At 47.2% G+C, this 18539-nt stretch overlaps 1 protein-coding gene across 1 annotated transcript in view; it reads right to left on the minus strand.

The window, feature by feature from the left end:
- LOC144169068 (cytoplasmic dynein 2 heavy chain 1-like) overlaps nucleotides 1-18539 on the minus strand; it is a 92615-nt gene that overhangs the window by 43892 nt on the left and 30184 nt on the right. Inside the window, exons 12-17 of the mRNA XM_077698068.1 lie at nucleotides 18219-18363; nucleotides 16969-17092; nucleotides 14835-14956; nucleotides 11270-11726; nucleotides 1268-1360; nucleotides 107-230 (exon numbers count right to left, since the gene is read on the minus strand). Of these exons, the coding sequence (XP_077554194.1) occupies nucleotides 107-230; nucleotides 1268-1360; nucleotides 11270-11726; nucleotides 14835-14956; nucleotides 16969-17092; nucleotides 18219-18363 (1065 nt within the window). The remainder of the gene's footprint in view (nucleotides 1-106; nucleotides 231-1267; nucleotides 1361-11269; nucleotides 11727-14834; nucleotides 14957-16968; nucleotides 17093-18218; nucleotides 18364-18539) is intronic.

Raw genomic sequence — 18539 nt, forward strand, 5'->3', positions numbered from 1 at the left:
AGCGGACGGTACCCGGTATGCTAAAACTCTCTAGTATTTGACTACAATGTCCCCAGAATTTTAGGTGTGAAACACGGTTTCATAAAACAGCGCCTTTGATACTCACCCTGAGTGCGTTCGCCCCTCAGCAGGGGGTAAAGGACGGGGTCGATCTCGTGCTGCAGTCCGTGGACGAGCAAGGCCTTTCCTAGGCGCACAGACAGCTCTAGGGTGGCCAGAAAGCCGGGCTCCTAGAGACGAAGGGGCATGGTTATTTAAAGGGGCTACGAAGACAAAATACAACTTTGTTCAATTTGAAATAACTATCCTTAACGCACTCAGATCCATTCCAGCCACGAAAGACGTTTCTTTAACAACATCGACAACAACAACAAAGAGGTAGAAAACGCAAAAATACTGAAGAACTCAAATTTGTGCTAACGTGACGTGTTATCGGCACGATTTACTCCCTAACATATACGATGACCTAATTCTTTGGGCTATGTTAAACATACTTTTTTCCTTTATTATATTTTGTAAATATGAATATCCATGGTATATGCATGTATAGATGCGGATATGTATATGTATGCGTGTTTGTATTTCATTGTCCATAAGTTTTTTTTTAAATCTCTTATTTACGACGTGTTTTACTTCTTATTCGCCAAAAGTTACACTTTCTATTTTTTTCGTTGTTTTCCCAAGTTGGAAAATACTTGTTTGTATAAAACTGTGTGTACTGAGACGCTACGTGATAACTATTGGACATTACAAAACCGTACCGGACAAAATAAAATTGGGGGTCTTGAGCTCCGGCAAGCTGCAAATTTGCAGCTTTTCCCCTTTTCCTTCCTCTCTCTCTCTCAAACGAAAAATAAAGACTTAATAAATATTTAATTGATTGATTGATTGATTGATAGGGTGACACAACAGAGGCCAGCACTAAAAACGTAGTTACACGTTAGCGTTCATTCAAGTGATACAATAAAATGAAACTGGAGGCCATAACACAATCGCCCAGTAATGTTGATTGGCGGTAGCTTAGCCTGGCGGCCGCCAAGCGCGCAAACAACATTATGTGATGTCACAGAGAAATCGCAGAGTGGCTGGGGAGTGGCCACTGCCTCGTACGTTTTACTTAATACATGGATTATTTGTGAGAAGTTTGTAATAAATTTGGTATCATCGTTATGTAGAAAAAGCAGTCGTTTGGATGAACCAAACTTGTGTTTTGTCTTCATGGCCCAGACTCTATAGGAAGCAGTGAGCGGCGCTCCTACAAACGTACCTGCTGCGTGGTCAGCTGGGCGTCCCTGATGTGGCGTTGCAGCCACTGGCTAGCCTGGCCCGATGGGTCGATGATGAACGGCCGCTGGGGAAACTGTGGACAAATTGTGCGTCGTTAGTTTCTTGCACGCGACAATGCTAATGAGCGATTCCAAACACCACCGCTATAAATCACATTGTCGCGACGACTGCGCCAACCTTGCGAATGGCAGCATTTAAGCTGTTTTGGGTGTTTTGGCAGCACATATACGGATTTATTTCTGCTGAATCATCTGCCGCAGTATAGTTCTTCCGCATTAAACTTATAGCGACTTTACAATGAGATGACAAAAATTGTGACTTCAGCTGAAGTTGCTTGGGACTGAAACGATCATGTGATGAATTAAACTCCTTAACCAACTGAAGTGATTGAATTCCTTAGCCGCTTTCAATGTGGTCGTCCAGCGCAGCTCTCTGGGTATGTGCTTTTCTGTGGATATGCAACACTGTGTCCGGCTTTAGAATACGCGCACAGGCTCCAAAGTACGCGTCAGGCTCCAGAGTACACGCCCACATTTCTTGTGCCTGCGCACTCATTACTGCGCACACAAAATTAATGCTTGCGCACTAACGCTTTAGTGATTCATTCATGGAACTTGACTTACTGGAATAAAGGAGTTGGTGCGTGAAGAAACAGCGCGAACAACTAGGACTTAAGGCCGCATTCCGAGTCTGTACTCTACACCGCATGTTTCCGTGACTTGGCTGAGTGGAGGATCGACTAAATCACGTACCGAACCGGTTCGCTAACCGGTTGGATAAATTGAATTATCAGCTGAGTGAGAGAAAAAAGACTTAGTAGTTGTGAACAGCAATACAAACAAAATACAAACACACATTCAAAATGCCGCTGTTTTCAAATAAGAGTGGTGCAATTTAAGAGCAAACTTTAAATAGGTAATTTGGCGAGATATTTGGAAAAGAGATAAGGTAGTGACCAACTACTTTCCCACTTTACCAGCTACTTTCCCTCTAAGACCTCATGTTGGTCCTAGGGACTACATAAAGCCACCGCCAAGAGATATGATGGTGGGACATATTCTGTACCCTTTCCTTTTTTGTTGAAATAAGAATCCTTGTCGTGAAATATAAATCACACTAACATTCAAACCCTAGAGTTAGGTCTGCGTACTGACGCGTTTAAATACCAGCGGTTAATACCAGCGGTGTAGCATAAGAAAACGTCCTACAGCAGCCACGTAAAGGATACCAATGAATTCGATTATTCGGTCACCTAGAATACTTTGTTAGCTGTCATCTTCTCGAGAGTGGACGCCACAATTTTGTTAAAAGTAAGCTTTAGTTAACCCGCAGTCATTGCATTATTGCTCTGATCACTGGAATACATTTTGCGATAGCTATCATGGAAGCGTGCGTCACATTGAACGCGTCATCGTTCCGCCTGGCTCCCGGCCATTGTTCTGTCCGTTACACAATTATTCCATCATTACAAACTAAAGGACGATTAGACGAGCGGAGCACAAGATGGGACATTTTTGGAGAGATGCTCTTTAATTCGTCCGAAAGTAGTACCACTTCCGAAACAGTAGCAGTAGCAATTGAGCACCCGATAAAAAATCAGAGCTGGAAATTGCCGAACAAGCAGAAAAGACGAGCGCTGGGCGAATGGGACAGTGTGAGACTGGGCTGCCTTTCATGAATGTGTTATGTGTTTTAGTGCTGTTTTTTCTTCCAAGACGAAATATGTACTGACTGCAATGAAGGGGGATACAGTATCTTTAAAAAAGGAATAGGTGTCCACCATACGCCAACAGTTTTCCCTGTAGAACATCTACTATTATTTGTATTTGTTAAAAAACGTGAACTTGTCTGCTCTATCGTCCTGAAAAACTGCCGATTATACCAGGAACCAGGGCCATAACTTCCTTTGAATTCATGACACGATTGGTTGTGAACAGTCGGGCAAAGGAAAGGATGTGTATACAGACAGCAATATCCACCTTTTGGTGTTTGCTTATTCGATTTTGCTTATTTTGCACGTGATGATTTAAATCCACGTGAGGTGCCTTTTCGTGTTCTTACTTGGAAACACACTTTTTAAAAACATTGGCGCGTTTTATGCCCAGATGCTAGACCTCTGCTCCGAGGCGCAGCTTAGTTGCAGGACTTGGGGATATTTAACGTACGACGAAATCTCGACAAACTGACATTCTCGTTCTTCGTCTACATAAGAAAGACAAGTCGTGGGGGACGGCGATCAAACCCGCATCCTTGTGGGCAGCAGCAAAAGGGCTTAGCCACTCAGCAACTCCTGCGGGTCACACTCGTCAAGTATTTACGCTTCCCAGGTGTGCGACCCTTTTGAACCAATCATGAAATGAAAAAAAAAAATCCCGCATCTCCATGAAGTGACACGTGACGAGTAGACGAAGCACTGGGGATCGTTCTTACCGTAGATCACCCGTGGCATTGCTCATGCGCGCATGTAAATGAGTGACAACGCGTGTGTACAGTATTTACAATTCCAATCCAATCCAATCCAATCCGATACAATTCAATTTAATCCAACCCAATTCAATCCAATCCAATCCAATGCTCCTCGCGCATGCGCAACACTGTGTACATGGACGCCAAGCCCCGGACAAAGCAAGGTCCTAAGTTGCTTCGGCCCTAAAACGTTCGCACATTTCGGGTGTGTACCTTCACCGCTGCGCGGTGGAGCACTCTTGCAGCCTGATTGCTCCTATAAAACCGCAGCGAGGGGAGGCCAAAGTAATTTCGTATTGCTTGCAAGCTGCCGATAATGACATTTCGTTTGGTGAGCCTTGCACTCGGCTCGCGCTACCAGCAGCAACATGCAATTGCTACATTGGTGCGCATTCCTCTTCCCCGTTGCGACTACAAAGAGAGCGTTCATTGTGTTTTGATTGGTCTGGAGGGCAAAGTACATGAGAGAGTACGAAAATAAAAGGGCCTGAATAACATTGACGGCGCAGTATCATACGCGTAGGGTCGAACCGTTTCGTAGTGAACCGGTAACCATTATTTATTTTAAAGCGAAGCTTTCTATGTCTCCCTGGTGGCGGCTGTAGTGCACCTCAAATACCCCTGTAGGAAAGCCGACTTTGATTTGATTTGATTTATTTGATTTGATTTATTTCGCCCTCAAGCGCAGTCGCATTACAGAGGGGAGTGCGAAACAAAAAAATGCAAATATAAGGCATGATACAATCAATACAAACACATGAACAGATACGTTAACACTGCTTTGACATGCCATAACGCGAAACAAGAGCTGCCAGCACAGTAAATACAGTGAATGGATAAAAAAAAGCAAATACAGCGGTGTAAGGGTTCTAATAGACGCAACCGAGAAAAATAAATAAAGCAACGGACAAACAGCAAAAGTACAGATCACAGATCTTGGGGAAAAACAAAATTGGTGATGTCGGCATGAAACAATACGTTATCAACTAGTGAGACCAAATCTGAGGGGAGGCAGTTTTACTCAGAAGCAGTACGTGGTACAAAGGAATGAAAAAAATGAGTCATGATTACATGTGGTGACGTAGACTTTGTGGCAATGATCGCGGCGAGCCAAAACATAGAAGGGGCGGCTGATAAACTGATGGCTCAAGGTTTGGTAATGGTAAATTTTATGAAATAGGCAAAGCCGAGCTATTTTCCTGCGCATGACCAAGGAAGGGAGGGACAAAGTTTTTTTCATTGACGTAATACTACTAGTGCGATGACAGTTTGACAAAATGAAGCGTGCAGAGTTATTTTGTACTAATTCAAGAGAATGTATTAGCTTTGAAAGTCCGGGGTCCCAGACAGATGACGCATACTCTAGCTTTGAGCGAAGCAAGGATTTGTGTAAAATTAATTTAGTAGCAAGAGGGGCTTTAGAAAAGTTCCGCCGTAAGTAGCCGAGTGAGCGGTTGGCATTGTTAATTATGTAATTAATATGGCATTGCCAACTGAGATCGGATGCGATATATACACCGAGATATTTATAACTGGTTACTGAAGTTAAACTGGTATTATTAAAAAGGTAATCAGCTGGGGCAGAGTTGGTACGGGACATGCGAATTACTTTACATTTATTTACGTTAAGGTCCATCTTCCACATGGAACACCATTCAGCGATATTGTTAAGGTCAGACTGTAACTGGGAGACGTCAGCACAAACCAGGCAAACCGGCAACAGATATAGACCCTTATCGGCCAATTGCACTACTAAGTTGTATTGGAAAGGTAATGGAGAAGATGGTGCTGGAACGGCTTGTTTGGGACCTGGAGAATCGAGACATTTATCCATTGCAAATGTCTGGGTTCAGGAGAGGACGTAGCAGCGTAGAGAACATCCTCTCCTTGGTGTCAGATATTACCCGACAGAAATCAGCCGGAAACATCACTATTACTGTCTTCTTTGACATCAAAGCGGCATTCGACAGCATCGCGCACGAAGCCACCCAAAGAGAGATGACATGCATAGGGCTTCGAGGACGCATGTTCCAGTGGCTATGTGGCTACTTGCAAGACCGGTACGTCTACATGGCCACCAGTGATGGCGAAACGGCCAAACATCCCGTCACGCAAGGAGTTCCTCAAGGCGGCGTCTTGAGCCCGACGCTTTTTAGCATGTGTCTCATACGCCTCCCAACAGTCCTGCCCAAAGGTGTGAACATTTCACTGTATCTGTATCTGGGCTTCAGGCAGGAACCGTCGAAACATTCGCGCCACACTCCAGAAGGCAATTCTGAAGATGAGAAAATATCTCAGATGCTGCGGTCTCATATTTTCCAGGGAGAAGTGTGCTGCGATAGCATTCACGCGGCGCGATGTTTCACGTTATACGCTCACCGTAGAGGGTACTCCAATACCATATGTCAAGTCGTACAAGTTTCTCGGTGTCACGTTTGACCGCTCAATGTCATGGGCCCCACATATTCGGTGACTGAAGGAGCGGCTTCTGTGCTTTGTGCGCATTTTGCGTATGCTCGGTGGCCGTTCGTGAGGCTGTGCCCTGTATCCTCACTCTTTTGCCTATATAAAGCCCTTTTTGTCGGCCTCTTGCGTTACAGCCTGCCGGCCCTACATCAGCTATCGCCTACAAGCCTGAAGGTAATAGACTCAGTGCTGGCAAAAGCTATGCGCACCTGCCTGGGTCTACCTAAATGCACATCGATGGTTGGAACTCTTTGCGAAGCTCGGTGCTTTTCCGCCACTTTTCTACAACGCCAAGAGGTGCTTTGAACGTCTTTGCGCCATTTGACTCGGTGTCATACGCATCCTTTGGCAGACCTCTCCACACAGTATGCAAGACACTTGCTTCCGGCGGATTTTCAACAGCCCCAAAAGTCGATAGTAGCCCCGTGGGTACTGGCGCCATGGAAAATTTGCACGACGATACCCGGAATTAGCAAAAAGTCTGCCATGCCTGCGGCCGTGCTCAAGTTCTTCACACTCGAGTATATTTCCAGCACTTACAAAGGCTACACACATGTTTATGCGGATGGCTCGGTTCGCCCGGGCTCATCCGCCATCGGCGTGTGGATCCCATCAGCCCGGTGCACTATCGAAAGAAAACTTAGCCATGAAACATCCTCGACTGCTACCGAGCTGGCAGCTGTGAGGGCTGCACTTCATTACATCAGCGGACATCATGCCCAGCAATGGGTAATATTCCTCGACTCGCGCAGTGCATTACAAGCGCTCCGAAAGCTTAACAACAATCACAGTCAGCTTATATGTGAAATTGCCGAAATTCACACAATGGCAGTGCGCGAAGGCAATGAAATCATTCTTCAGTGGGTACCTGGTCACTCGGACATACAAGGTAATATTAGATCCGACGCAGCCGCCAGCGCAGGCCACTTGCTGAGCAACACAACCCAGCTTCCTTTCTCCCGAGAGGACAGCAACGCCCTTATCCTCGCAAGTGGATGGGCTGCACAAAGGTCGGAGTGGCAGGACCCTCACCGCAGGTATCTACCACTGCACGCTATTGACCCGCACTGTGACTTCCGTTTTCCACGCGACCTCAACAAGCGGTGTGAAGGAGTTCTGCACCGACTGCGCCTGAATGTGGCGTTTACTCGGAGTTTTAAGTTCAAGATTGGTTGGGAAGATTCCCCCCTGTGCCGGACTTGCGGTGTGCGCGAGACTGTAAATCACTTGCTGTGCGTCTGCCCTCGATACGCTGCTGCGCGAAAAACTGCAGCGAGCTCCCTCTCTCGTGTACGTCATAGAGGCAGCCTCGAACTTTTTCATTTTCTTGGACCCTGGGCCAATAGTGCTGACAGTACCTTAGGTACAAAAGTTCTGCTCCAGTTCCTACGAGAGACTGAACTGGACAAATCTCTCTAGATCAGAGACAGAGCAAGTGTGTCACGATATCTTCTCTTTCGCACTGTGGCGTTCATCTATTTATTTTTCTTGGGTTGGTGTTGTTACTTTTTTTCCCGTCGTTTACTTTTCATTTTGTTTCAGCGTTTCCATTAACGATTTTCTTTTCAATTGTACTTTTTTTTTGTCCGGACTCTGTTGGCAGCAATCTCTTGTTTTTCTTGTCCTTTTTTCATTTTTTTAACGCTTCATGTTTGTCTTCTTCCTGCTGTAACCCTTATGTCTGATATGCACCACTCATCAACGTAGTCACCCCCCATCTGGTGTAGCAAGCCTTGTCCCTAGCAGGGCTGACCTCACCAATTCACATTAAAGAGCATTCTCTCTCTCTCTCTCTCTCTCTCTCTCTCTCAGCACTATCAGAAATTTCACGGTAGACTACACAATCATCTGCGAATAAGTGGACAGAAGAGGATACACAGCTCGGCAGGTCATTAATATATATTAAAAAGAGCAAAGGACCAGGGACTGAGCCTTGGGGCACGCCTGACGTAACCGGGGAAAGGGGGGACTCGACACCATTTACAGATACGAACTGACAATGATGCTTTAGGAATTGTTCAATCCACGTTAACAGACGTTGATGAATGTTTAGACTTCGGAGTTTTATTAGCAAAAGATCATGATTAATTTTATCAAAGGCCTTGGCGAAATCTAAAAAAATGCAGTCGGCTTGAGATCGACGGTCGGTCATAGTGTGCAAGGAATGAACTAAAGAAACTAGTTGCGTTTCGCAGGAATAAATTTTACGGAATCCAGGCTGGGAAGGTGTAAAAAAGTTATAGGAGTCAAGAAAGTTCGCTAGCTCAGAGAATATTACATGTTCAAATATTTTGCACGGGACGCTAGTAAGGGAAATGGGGCGGTAATTTAAAGGTGAATGCTTCACGCCGGATTTATGAATAGGGATTACCTTCGCCGTTTTCCAGTCACCTGGAAGTGCACCTTGATTTAGTGATTGCTGAAAGAGTTTGCATAGAAATATTGATGAAGCCGTTTTTGTTTCTTTAAGAAGTCTCACACTAATGCTTTCAGTACCACATGAAGAAGACAATTTCAAGGAATCTATAACCTTAACAATGCCGGCAGGATTTATAATAATAGGTGACATAGCTGGGAAGCTAGAACACAAAATGGATGGTAACCTACAATGAGTGAGGGAACAGAAGTTGTTTACAAAAACATCATTAAGTGAAATAGCACAATCCTGGCGTGGAACAGCCGTTCCTTCGGAATAAGACAGGGAAACTTCATTTGTGTCGTTATTATTAACAATATTCCAAAACTTCTTAGGGTTTGTCGTGAGCATTGATGGAAGCGTATCACTAAAAAAATTGGTTTTAGCCTCGCGCACTGCTTGTATGTAGGCATCAGCGGCCCTCTGATAAGCATGCCAACGGTCCTCAGATGAATGTTGTTTGGCTGCACGAAACAATCTTTTCTTTTTGTTGGAAAGCCTCTTGAGGAAGTCATTGTACCATGGCGATTCTGGATTTGCTGTTATAGTCTTAGTTGGAACGCACATGCGCCTGAGTTCCATCATTTTAGAACAAAAAGCGTCCCAATTATCTTGAACGGAACGTTTCTCAAAATCAGGTAGATACTCGTCTAAAAAAGCGAAAAGTTCGCGGTTGAAAATATCAAAATCAGCTCTTTTATAGTTACATATGATTTTACGTTTCGTGGGGGTCCTGATAATGCTAGCGTCCAAGTAGAAATGCAAGAGAGAATGGTCACTTAGTCCTGGCAAAACTGAGGTGCTGTTTATAAGTTCGGGATTGGTTGTTAAAACAAGGTCAAGAATGTTTGCAGAAGTAGTTGTTACTTTAGTAGGACTAGCTACTATTTGCGTTAAGTTAAACAGTGCGCAGACTTCAAGAAATGCCTGAGATTGGGAGGAATATGACGTACATCGGGGTTGCTCGAACGTCCAATCGATTGAAGGGTAGTTAAAGTCGCCTAACAATGTTATAGGGGAAATCGGGTATCGTGTTCTAATATCATTAATTGTGTCGTGCAAGTCGTCAACAAAACTGGGGTCAGCATTCGGAGGACGGTAACACACGCCAAAGACGTGTTTCGTATTATTTACCAAGACATAACACCAAACTGACTCAAGTCTAGCTGGAATATTTACGCAAAACGACTGTAAACGTTTTGAAATCGCCAACAATGTGCCACCACCTTGCCTTCCGTCACGATCACAACGATACACACTGAAAGAATTCGAAGTAGAAAACAACTCAGAATCACGTATCTGTGCGTTCAGCCAGGTTTCCGTTAAGGCGATAATATCTGCTTCACATGAGTCTACAGCGCTGCTCAGGCTGTCGTTTTTATTAATAATGCTCCGGATATTAGTCAATACAATCGATAAAGAACATGACAAACATCGGACACCACATCCCTCAGTTAACCGTTATGATGGTTCAACTACACTAGCGGATCGAAGTAAATGAGGCAAGGTGTTTGCACTAGGGGAATCAATGGCAGAATCAGTAGAATTCTCTTGTGGGTGTGTTGTAAGGTGACTGTCGGCAATAGTAGCGCCAGACACTTTCGTAGCTTCATTGTCAGTAGATTGTGGGTCAGTAGATTGGGGGTGGTATTGAGACACAAGTTCGCGAACCAAATGAACACTGTAATCATACACATAGCCCTTTCTGTTGACCAAAAGTTTGTCGTGGCTAAGGCGAAATACAGGCGAGTTGGGCAGGGCTTTGGCAAATTCCGTTAACTTTTTCCGTGCGAGCCTAGTAGACTTGCAATAGTCCTCAGTAACGGTTATATCGGTGCCCTTTAGCTTAGCTAAAGGGCACCGATATAAAAAAAAGAGATTCCTTTGGTCAGAATCTAACCTGGGTTCCTCGCTTTATGGAGCCGACGTTTATGCGATGGGCCATTCCAACACGGTCGAAGCTTAAAGCGAAGCTTTCTATGTCTCGCTGATGGTGTTTGTAGTGCCCCTCCAATACCCCTGCAGGAAAGCCAGTTGCCACATGTAAATGTAAAGCGTACTCTGCCTCAAATACAGTCTTTCACAGGTGAAGCCTGCTTTAGGTTTTCGTATCAACGCAGGGATGCCTCATGAGAACGCTTCGCGCTGGAGTGGTGCATAATTTGCTTCCGGTTCAGTTCCGGTTGGGGTTCAGCGGGCTCAAAAAATATCGGTTCAGCTTGGGGTTCTCTTCCGGCAAAAATATTGATTCGGTTCTGGTTTTCAATTCCGGTTTTCGATTCCGGTTCGGCTCCGGTTTGACACCTTGCTCAAAATCTCGCTCTGCCATGTGGCATGACGCAATGCAGGCATGACGTTTTTACAAAGCTAGTTGCCACATCGTAGATCACATTTAAGAAGTAAATTGCAGGCACGTGGCGGTCATTTGCCTAATTTTCTTTGCTGGAACAGGTTACCCGAGTGCACTGCGGTGGAGCTGAACCACAGGACTGTTTCGAGTGCAGATTGACCTTGCAACTAACGTTTGTGTGCAAATAAAATGACCCATGATATGGTAGTGCAGGTAACGAGCCTAATGTTATCCTTGGTAAAAAGGCACCGAACGTGGCAGTGGAAGGTAGGAGCAAGGCATACCGGCAGCAGGAGCAGGGCGGCGTTTTCGAGCGAGCGGCGGTCGGCGGGCAGCCCCTCGGCCCTCCAGGCCAGCTGCTCGGCGTCAGAGCTGAGCAGGGATGCCAGCTCGACCTCGCGCAGGCCCAGCAGGCTCCGCCAACGGGCCACAACGCGCGAGCGCGTCGCTTCGTCCGCCCGGCCTAGGTAGGTGGCGCAGGCGGCCGCCATCAGGCAGCGCGGCCCCGCCGGCTCCAGGGCCGCCAGCCGGCCGGACCAGCGGCCGTGCTCGGATTCCAGCTGCACCAGCAAGTCCCGCGCCGACGCCAGCCGCTCGTCCGAGTCCCGGAGGCCGATCTCGATGCCGGCCGCCTCTCGGGTGCGTGCGGCCAGCCGCTCGCGCAGCTCGCGGACGCGCTCCTCCACGCCCGCCAGAGCCGAGCCCAGCTGGCCGGCACGCTGCTCGGCGTTCGAAAGCTTTCTGCGTCCGACGAGGATCGCACTTACCGTCTTCCATCGACTCGGCTACATTGAGTAGAATCAATTGCCTGAGGGCTACGCTGTATCACTCCGTGCAGGTCTTGAGACTGAACAGGCGTGGCTGGAAAAAGACCTCTTCGCAGAGTACACAAAAATCTCTGAGCGGAGATAATTTTCTGTCCTTGCGTTTATCCTCATCCGCCTTTCCTAAACACCAATTCCCAACTTGGAACGCGGGTCCTCCGAATCCGCATTATAACTACTATACTACTACTACTTCAGAAAGTCTCTGTCTCCGTTTCCTCTCCGATCATCGGTGCATGCTTTTCTGTTTCTGCGCACGACACGTTATTTGTTCCTTTGTTTTCTTTCTGGGGGCTTCGTAGGTGCCAACGTCCTACCGTGTAAGTTCCTGATGAAGATATGCACTGAGGGTGTACCTATCTCGAGTTCATATTGGTGTGGAACAGTGTAAACAGACGAGGACAAGAAAAGAGCAGCACGGGCGCAGGCACCGCCCGCCCTTCGCATTTATCCCTTCCGCCCTCGTCTGTTTACGCTGTTCCACACCAATATGAACACCACCAACTCGCCCAACTTTTAGGTGCAAAGCGCTTTAGGGGCCCGGTTTGTCGTCATTGCATTCACGCGGCGTAACGGACCCAAACAGAGCCCCATGGCTTCACGCACCCGAAAGAGGCCTCGAAAAGATACCCGCATGTCCCTGTATTCAGCCTTCCGTCCAAAAGTTAAGAGTACACTTCAGCAAGAGGTTTACATAAGCTCCTGGAACTACTGGCACCGCTGGCACCATTCGAAACTGCTGGAATCACTGGCACTGGCCATACATGTCCCCGTTAGTTAGCGCAAAGAAAACGGCAGGCGCATTTGAGGCAAGATATACGTACTTAACCGACAGTCCCCGTGTTCATTTACCGTATTTTCGTGATTTTAAGCCCCCCTCCCCCCTCCGCCCCCCAGATTCTAAGCACCCTCCACTACTTTCGGAGAAAAAATTGAAAAAAAAGTCTGCATGCAAATCTAAGCACCCCCCTTCCGCCCCCCCATCCCCCCCCCCTTTCTAAGCAAACATCGCAAGGTGGATTTGAGACGCGTGGAAGCAAGCCCGAGTTGACGCTGGGGCGAAGTCGTTTATGAAGTTTTCAATTACGAATCGTTTCAACGTAACGCAAGACGACCTGTTGAGGGTACTGAGAGCGGCGGCCCAAGCGGCACAACCGACTCGAATGGTAGTGCTGAGGATCAGACGTGAGCTGTCTGTTCAATGTCTTTACCTATTTTTCTTTTGAATGTTCACGAAATAAAACTTTATTCCTTGCGCTCGTCCCTTCGCGATACGGCCGCGGAAAAAACAGCAGGGGGGGGGGGGGTAATTTAGCTATTTTTCGAATTTGAGCACCCCCCCCCCCCTCACTTTGGGCATCGCGATCGTGGAAAGAATGGGTTGCTTAGAATCGAGTAAATACGGTAGCTAAGAATTCTAGTTCGGTTCGTTTTTACGATAGTAAGCAAAAAGAAAAGGAGTGGCTGCATAAGAAAAACAAAACGACCCGTTCAGAATGGCACAGCAAGGCTCCAGCACATCCGACATTAAAGCAAGCACAAAGAGAACACAACTCCTGCTCCCGCTGCGCCAGGCAAAGGGTGCACAAGAACTGCGAAGCCGGGAAAATTGAATTACATTTGACAAACCTCTGTTCAATTAATCAAGAGAGGAGTGAGACGGCAGGAGAAGATCGTGCGGGGTGGTAGCAGTGAGCGGATAACGGCGCTACAGCCCATTATGATGAATCACGGCTCTGCACTTACAGCTTTCACGTTGAGTGGAGTGGCTTTAACTTTTTTACATAGTTCCTGTCTGAAGTGCTTCGCGAGATGGTACGTTAAATATGCGTAGCCTCGCGTCATATATTTTCTGAGACCAGCGTTTTAATAACATGCCAAAAATAAATTTTTTGCGCATTGATGGCACCATTTAAAGGCAGCTGTATTTTGCTAACATAAAAGAACCAGCAAGTACAAAACGCTGCTTGTGGTTTGTAGTGACGCCTTCCACGCCCACGCTCTGAACACGTGACCGTCCGTGTAACAACAGCGTAACGCAGTTCATTCTTTAATGAATTTTTAGTTTGTTCCTCCGATAGGCGCGAAGCTAAGGGAGGGCGCCAGAAAATCCTAGCCTCGGTGTTTCTTACGCCTGTCGTCTGTTATATTATTCGGCAAGAAACAGAACGATGCTATTTTAACCCTGATAAAACGTCGGGTCGAGACGGCCATCAATGTGTACTTAAACTAAAAATATTCAAAGCGCCGTCCGTGAATGGAAAAAAAAATGCCTGCGCGAATATTACATCGGCACGTTGCCGCTGATCGCAAACAAGGCAATAGCTGCCAAGCTACAATTGGTACCCTGTTCGGACGTTTTCGATACTCCGAGGAGACGAAAGCGAAGAAACCATTACACTTCCGGGCACGTTGACACACCGGCACTCTGGAAAGCTACCAACTGCGAGAGGGCTGGTAAAAAATTTACCAACCATTTCTAAAACAACCTGAGAGAAGCGCGAAAGCTCTCCTACGTTAAAACTGCGTCAAAAGTGCATCAAAGCCTTTACTATTAGCGCGTCCAATCGATCGTCAAACGTTCAAAGACCCAAATAGCAAGCGAAGAACGAACCTAGGCGACGATTTTTCACGCACTAAGTAAACGCATCTACGAACGATCTAAATGCATACCGATACGAGGCTTATGAGATAAAGGTATAATATTGAACTCCTTCGTCATGAACGATGAGTGTGTAGCGTTATCTAGGACCGTTCCTTTTTGGCGATTTTCACGTAACCGTTTGGACACAATTGAAGCCCCGTTTCACGCACGCGCTGTGTGTCCAAAGGTCTTATGAGAGCTTCTCGGCCGATTAACCGGTCTATGGGAAAATGCATTAGTGACAGGATGCCACCGATCCCAGTAAGAAAGTTAAAACTGCCACCGTCTTGCTGCACGGGTGCGCCACTTCGGGGCAATTCGATGACTAAATTGTGTAGAGGCAGTGTGAGTTAAGGGGCTTAGTGTGGGAAATGCACTCACTGCTGCAGCTGCGCCTGCTCCGCTTCGAGTGGGCCGATCTTGTGCAGCACGTCTGCGTACTGCACGTTGGCCAGCACCCAGGCGGCCAGGGGAGCGGCCGCTGCCGATGCGCGCTTGGCGTTCTGCGAGAGTCACAACAGGGCCCTCAAGCTGATCCCTCTTCGGTGCATTTCTACGAGGAAGGTGAGCAGAGGACGAAAGGTGTTTAGAAGAGAGAGGGAGCCGGTATTGCAAGTGTCATTCTGGCCGAAAGTGTCAACCTTGTGCGTTTGGCGAGTTGGCACAGCAACTTCTGTACAGTTGTCCGCGAAACGTTTCGGTGTGGAAGCGTCGTCGGTGTATCATCCGTTTGACACACATCAGTTGGTACGTACTCACTCGTACGGCAGAGAATAGGATAAAACTTGACCGATTGATTGATGGATTGTGGAGCCACAGAAAACCGCTGATCGATAATTGATTATGGGGTTTAACGTGCCGAAACTACTCCAGATTAATTTTGACCACCTGGGGATCTTTAATGTGCGCCGAAATCTCGAACACACGGGCGTACAGAAAACAGCTGGCTGCAGCTACTAACTGCCGACATTCGTCCATTTGAGGTAAAAAATTTCAAACTTCGTCATATAAAAACCTCCTGATATCTAATTATCAAAATCCATCCAATTAAACACATAAAAGATAGTTTAAAGTAGGTTTAGTTGTTTAAAATGTGTTTGCGAAGGCAGTTGCGCTAGAGTCAACCCAAAGCCAGCTTACAACGGTATGTACAGGGGGGATCAAAAGAAATACGAACAACGGAGCACACAGCCTCCGCCGCATGCCGCACCGTCTAGCTGCACTGTTGGTAAACTGCGCGCATGCGTAGTTCTTTCCGAGCATTTGAGAGTGTGGCCTACTGTTAGGGGAAATGCCTGATCAAGAAGCGACGCCGGTCATTTATTTCAAAGCGTCTTGTTATGCTCTGTCACCACTGAGCATCCTGTTATCTACTACATTCAGGAGCCAAGCGCGCAGCAGGCCGATTGTAGCTAGCATGATGCTCTTCAACGATCATCCTGCTCAGTGGCGACGCAGCGTGAAAAGGCGCCTCAAAATAAACGACCGGCGTCGCTTCTTGATCAAGCATTTCCCAATAATGTAGGCCAAACTCTCAAACGCTCTCGAAGGAGTGCACATGCGCGCAGTTTACTGACCTTGCAGCCAGACGGTGCAGCAAGCGTCGGAGGGTGTGCGCTCCGTTGTTCGCATTTCTTTTAATCCCCCCTGTACGTCACAATAAAATGGACGCGAAACAGACGTTTTCAAAATGGACCAAACTTCAGAAAACCGCCCCTGGTCCCCGTTGCAGGGTGTCATCAGGGGTAAGGGGGGTAATTTTTTGTGAATCATTCTTCACGATCACGCATAGCCCTACTTTGGTGCTTATGTTTGTTGGTATCAAGCCGAATACCGCTTTGACGGGAGTGAAGCTGTCAGAATCCCGCCCCACTGCATAAACGTTTATTCCTCCCCCTCCTTTGAGAGGTAAAATTGAGAATGCATTATTAACCGCCTTCCTCGGGACGAAAGGTCTACAGTGGGTGGGGGTGAAAAAGGAAAGGGAGCCCTATTGCTCGGCAGCTGGGTGCACTAATAGAAGCTTTGCGTTGCATGGGGAAATAATTGTTTTAATTATGAAACAAATTCCAATACCGTCAAGGGCTTAAATTTTTTAGTACTGAAATGAGGCCTATTGACAAAGGTTGCTGTGCAGGCGAAAGATAAGGAGGGCACAGTACGAGCACCGTCAATGCTGGGGTAAGCAGGCAGTGCGAGGGAACCCCGTCGCTCTAGGCGACGACGGTGCGGCTTCCACATTCTGCTCCTGCTACCGATGATAATATGGTGGCGCACATCACCCGCAGGGGATCGGCGGTGGTCCTGATGCTTACGGGGAACATTGCCAATCTTCTGCATTACAGTACTAACAATATTATCATGACGGCGTTCTTGAAGACACTTCTTACTCTACAGAGTCGTTCAGTCTTTCAACGAGCACAAACCTGATGGTTCTGCATGGGGATGTCACATGGCGGGATGTTGCACAGGTATCCCATTTTTTCGGCGCCTTTTACGCAATTCCACAACTTGCCTTTACGTCGAAGGACGAAGAATTCGTGCGGAGCAGCTCCTGGACGCTGTTCTTGATCTCTGGTGTGATGGAGCGGGCATCGAAGCTCAGGATTTCTTCCTTGACTCCCCGTCTGGCCAGGAAACTGCGCGTTGTTTGCGGCAGCACTTAAGGATTTATTTTCACGCGATTCTAAAACCTCCCAAATCGTCACGTGTTCTCTAACCGTAAATGGCAATCGCTTTTAATTGCCACGGTGACTTTACAATGTTTCAGGTAAGGCTACTATTTTACGAGCGTGGTGGTCATTGAAATCGTGGCTACCTTAACTCCCTGGCCTGCAGTATCTTATGACTGTGGTACACGACAACTTTCAGTGGACAGTTGAACGCTTACTTGCAAGTGCGGCAAATGGTTAATCAATGCGACACTCGATAGCATGGTACAAAGGCCTTCAGAAGGTCTTTGAAACGGCCGTGTAGCACAACAGACCTCGCGCCGCATGTATCACCACTTCGCGTGCGTGCTCAGCCTAGAAGTTTTGAGCAAGAGCCATTCACAGAGATTAGGTTGAATGGATTCCCGCTTCTACGACACAATTCCCGCGATTTTCTCACTGATGTTACAGCTTAACGTTCACTAGGACAATGTCTGCACGATGTGACATGATATCGAATCGAGGCACAGCGTGCAGGAAGCGAACAAGTATGTCATTTCATTTCAGACATCTTTCTGAGTGATAAAAACAGGAAACACTTGAGCCATGTATCAATAGAGTTATTTGTTTTTTGTAGCGAAAGCTACACTACGCTACCTCAGGCAGCCTTCGCAGGGTGACCAGTTTTGACCTTGAGAGCTATAGGTCAAACTACAGCCCCTTCCGCAAGCGCCCGGAAAACAGCAGTTGCCAGATTGCGCGGAGAGGTAGGCGGCAGGAGAGATTTGGGTGAGAAGGAAACGGAGACATGCGCCGGACCCGTTTCGCCATCTGCAGGATGAGGACGAGGATGCCGCCGCCGCAGCGATAAGCGTGCGCCACGAAGGGAGGTCAGGAGGCCACGTGCGGCGCATTGCCGTGTGCTATGGAGGCAGACGAACATCCAGCTGTGGTCGCTCGTACAGCGGCAGTGAAGATCTCGCTATCAACTAGAGTTAACCAAAACTAAACCATAGCAATTTTTTATATCCTCCCGTGGTTGCAGTGGAAGAAAACATACTTTTAGCATATAGAGAGCTCTTGTAAGGCGGAGGAAGTTTTCGGTGAGACGTACCTCTTCATGCTGACCCAGGAGGTATCAAAGGTGCCCATTAATCGGAGCACACCTTCGAGGATGTCGCGGATGACGTCAGGCGGTGCCCGCAGTGAGCGGATCTCCGACAGTGCATCCGATCGAATGTTCCCCACGGCTTGCTGGGCTGCATTGTATGAGACAAAACATTACGAATTCTCTTACTAGTCCAAACGAGAAGAAAAGTTGCTCCAAACCGAAATAGTCTAAACGACAAGAAAAGTTGCTCCAAACCGAAAACGTGCTGTGGATTCTCTCTTCAAATTCGTCACGTAGACGTGTAAGCGACTATTTGCGCGCAGC

Source organism: Haemaphysalis longicornis, unplaced genomic scaffold (assembly GCF_048455015.1).
Source record: "Haemaphysalis longicornis isolate Haplotype H1 unplaced genomic scaffold, Haemaphysalis longicornis Haplotype H1 scaffold_2, whole genome shotgun sequence".
NCBI lineage: Eukaryota > Metazoa > Arthropoda > Arachnida > Ixodida > Ixodidae > Haemaphysalis > Haemaphysalis longicornis.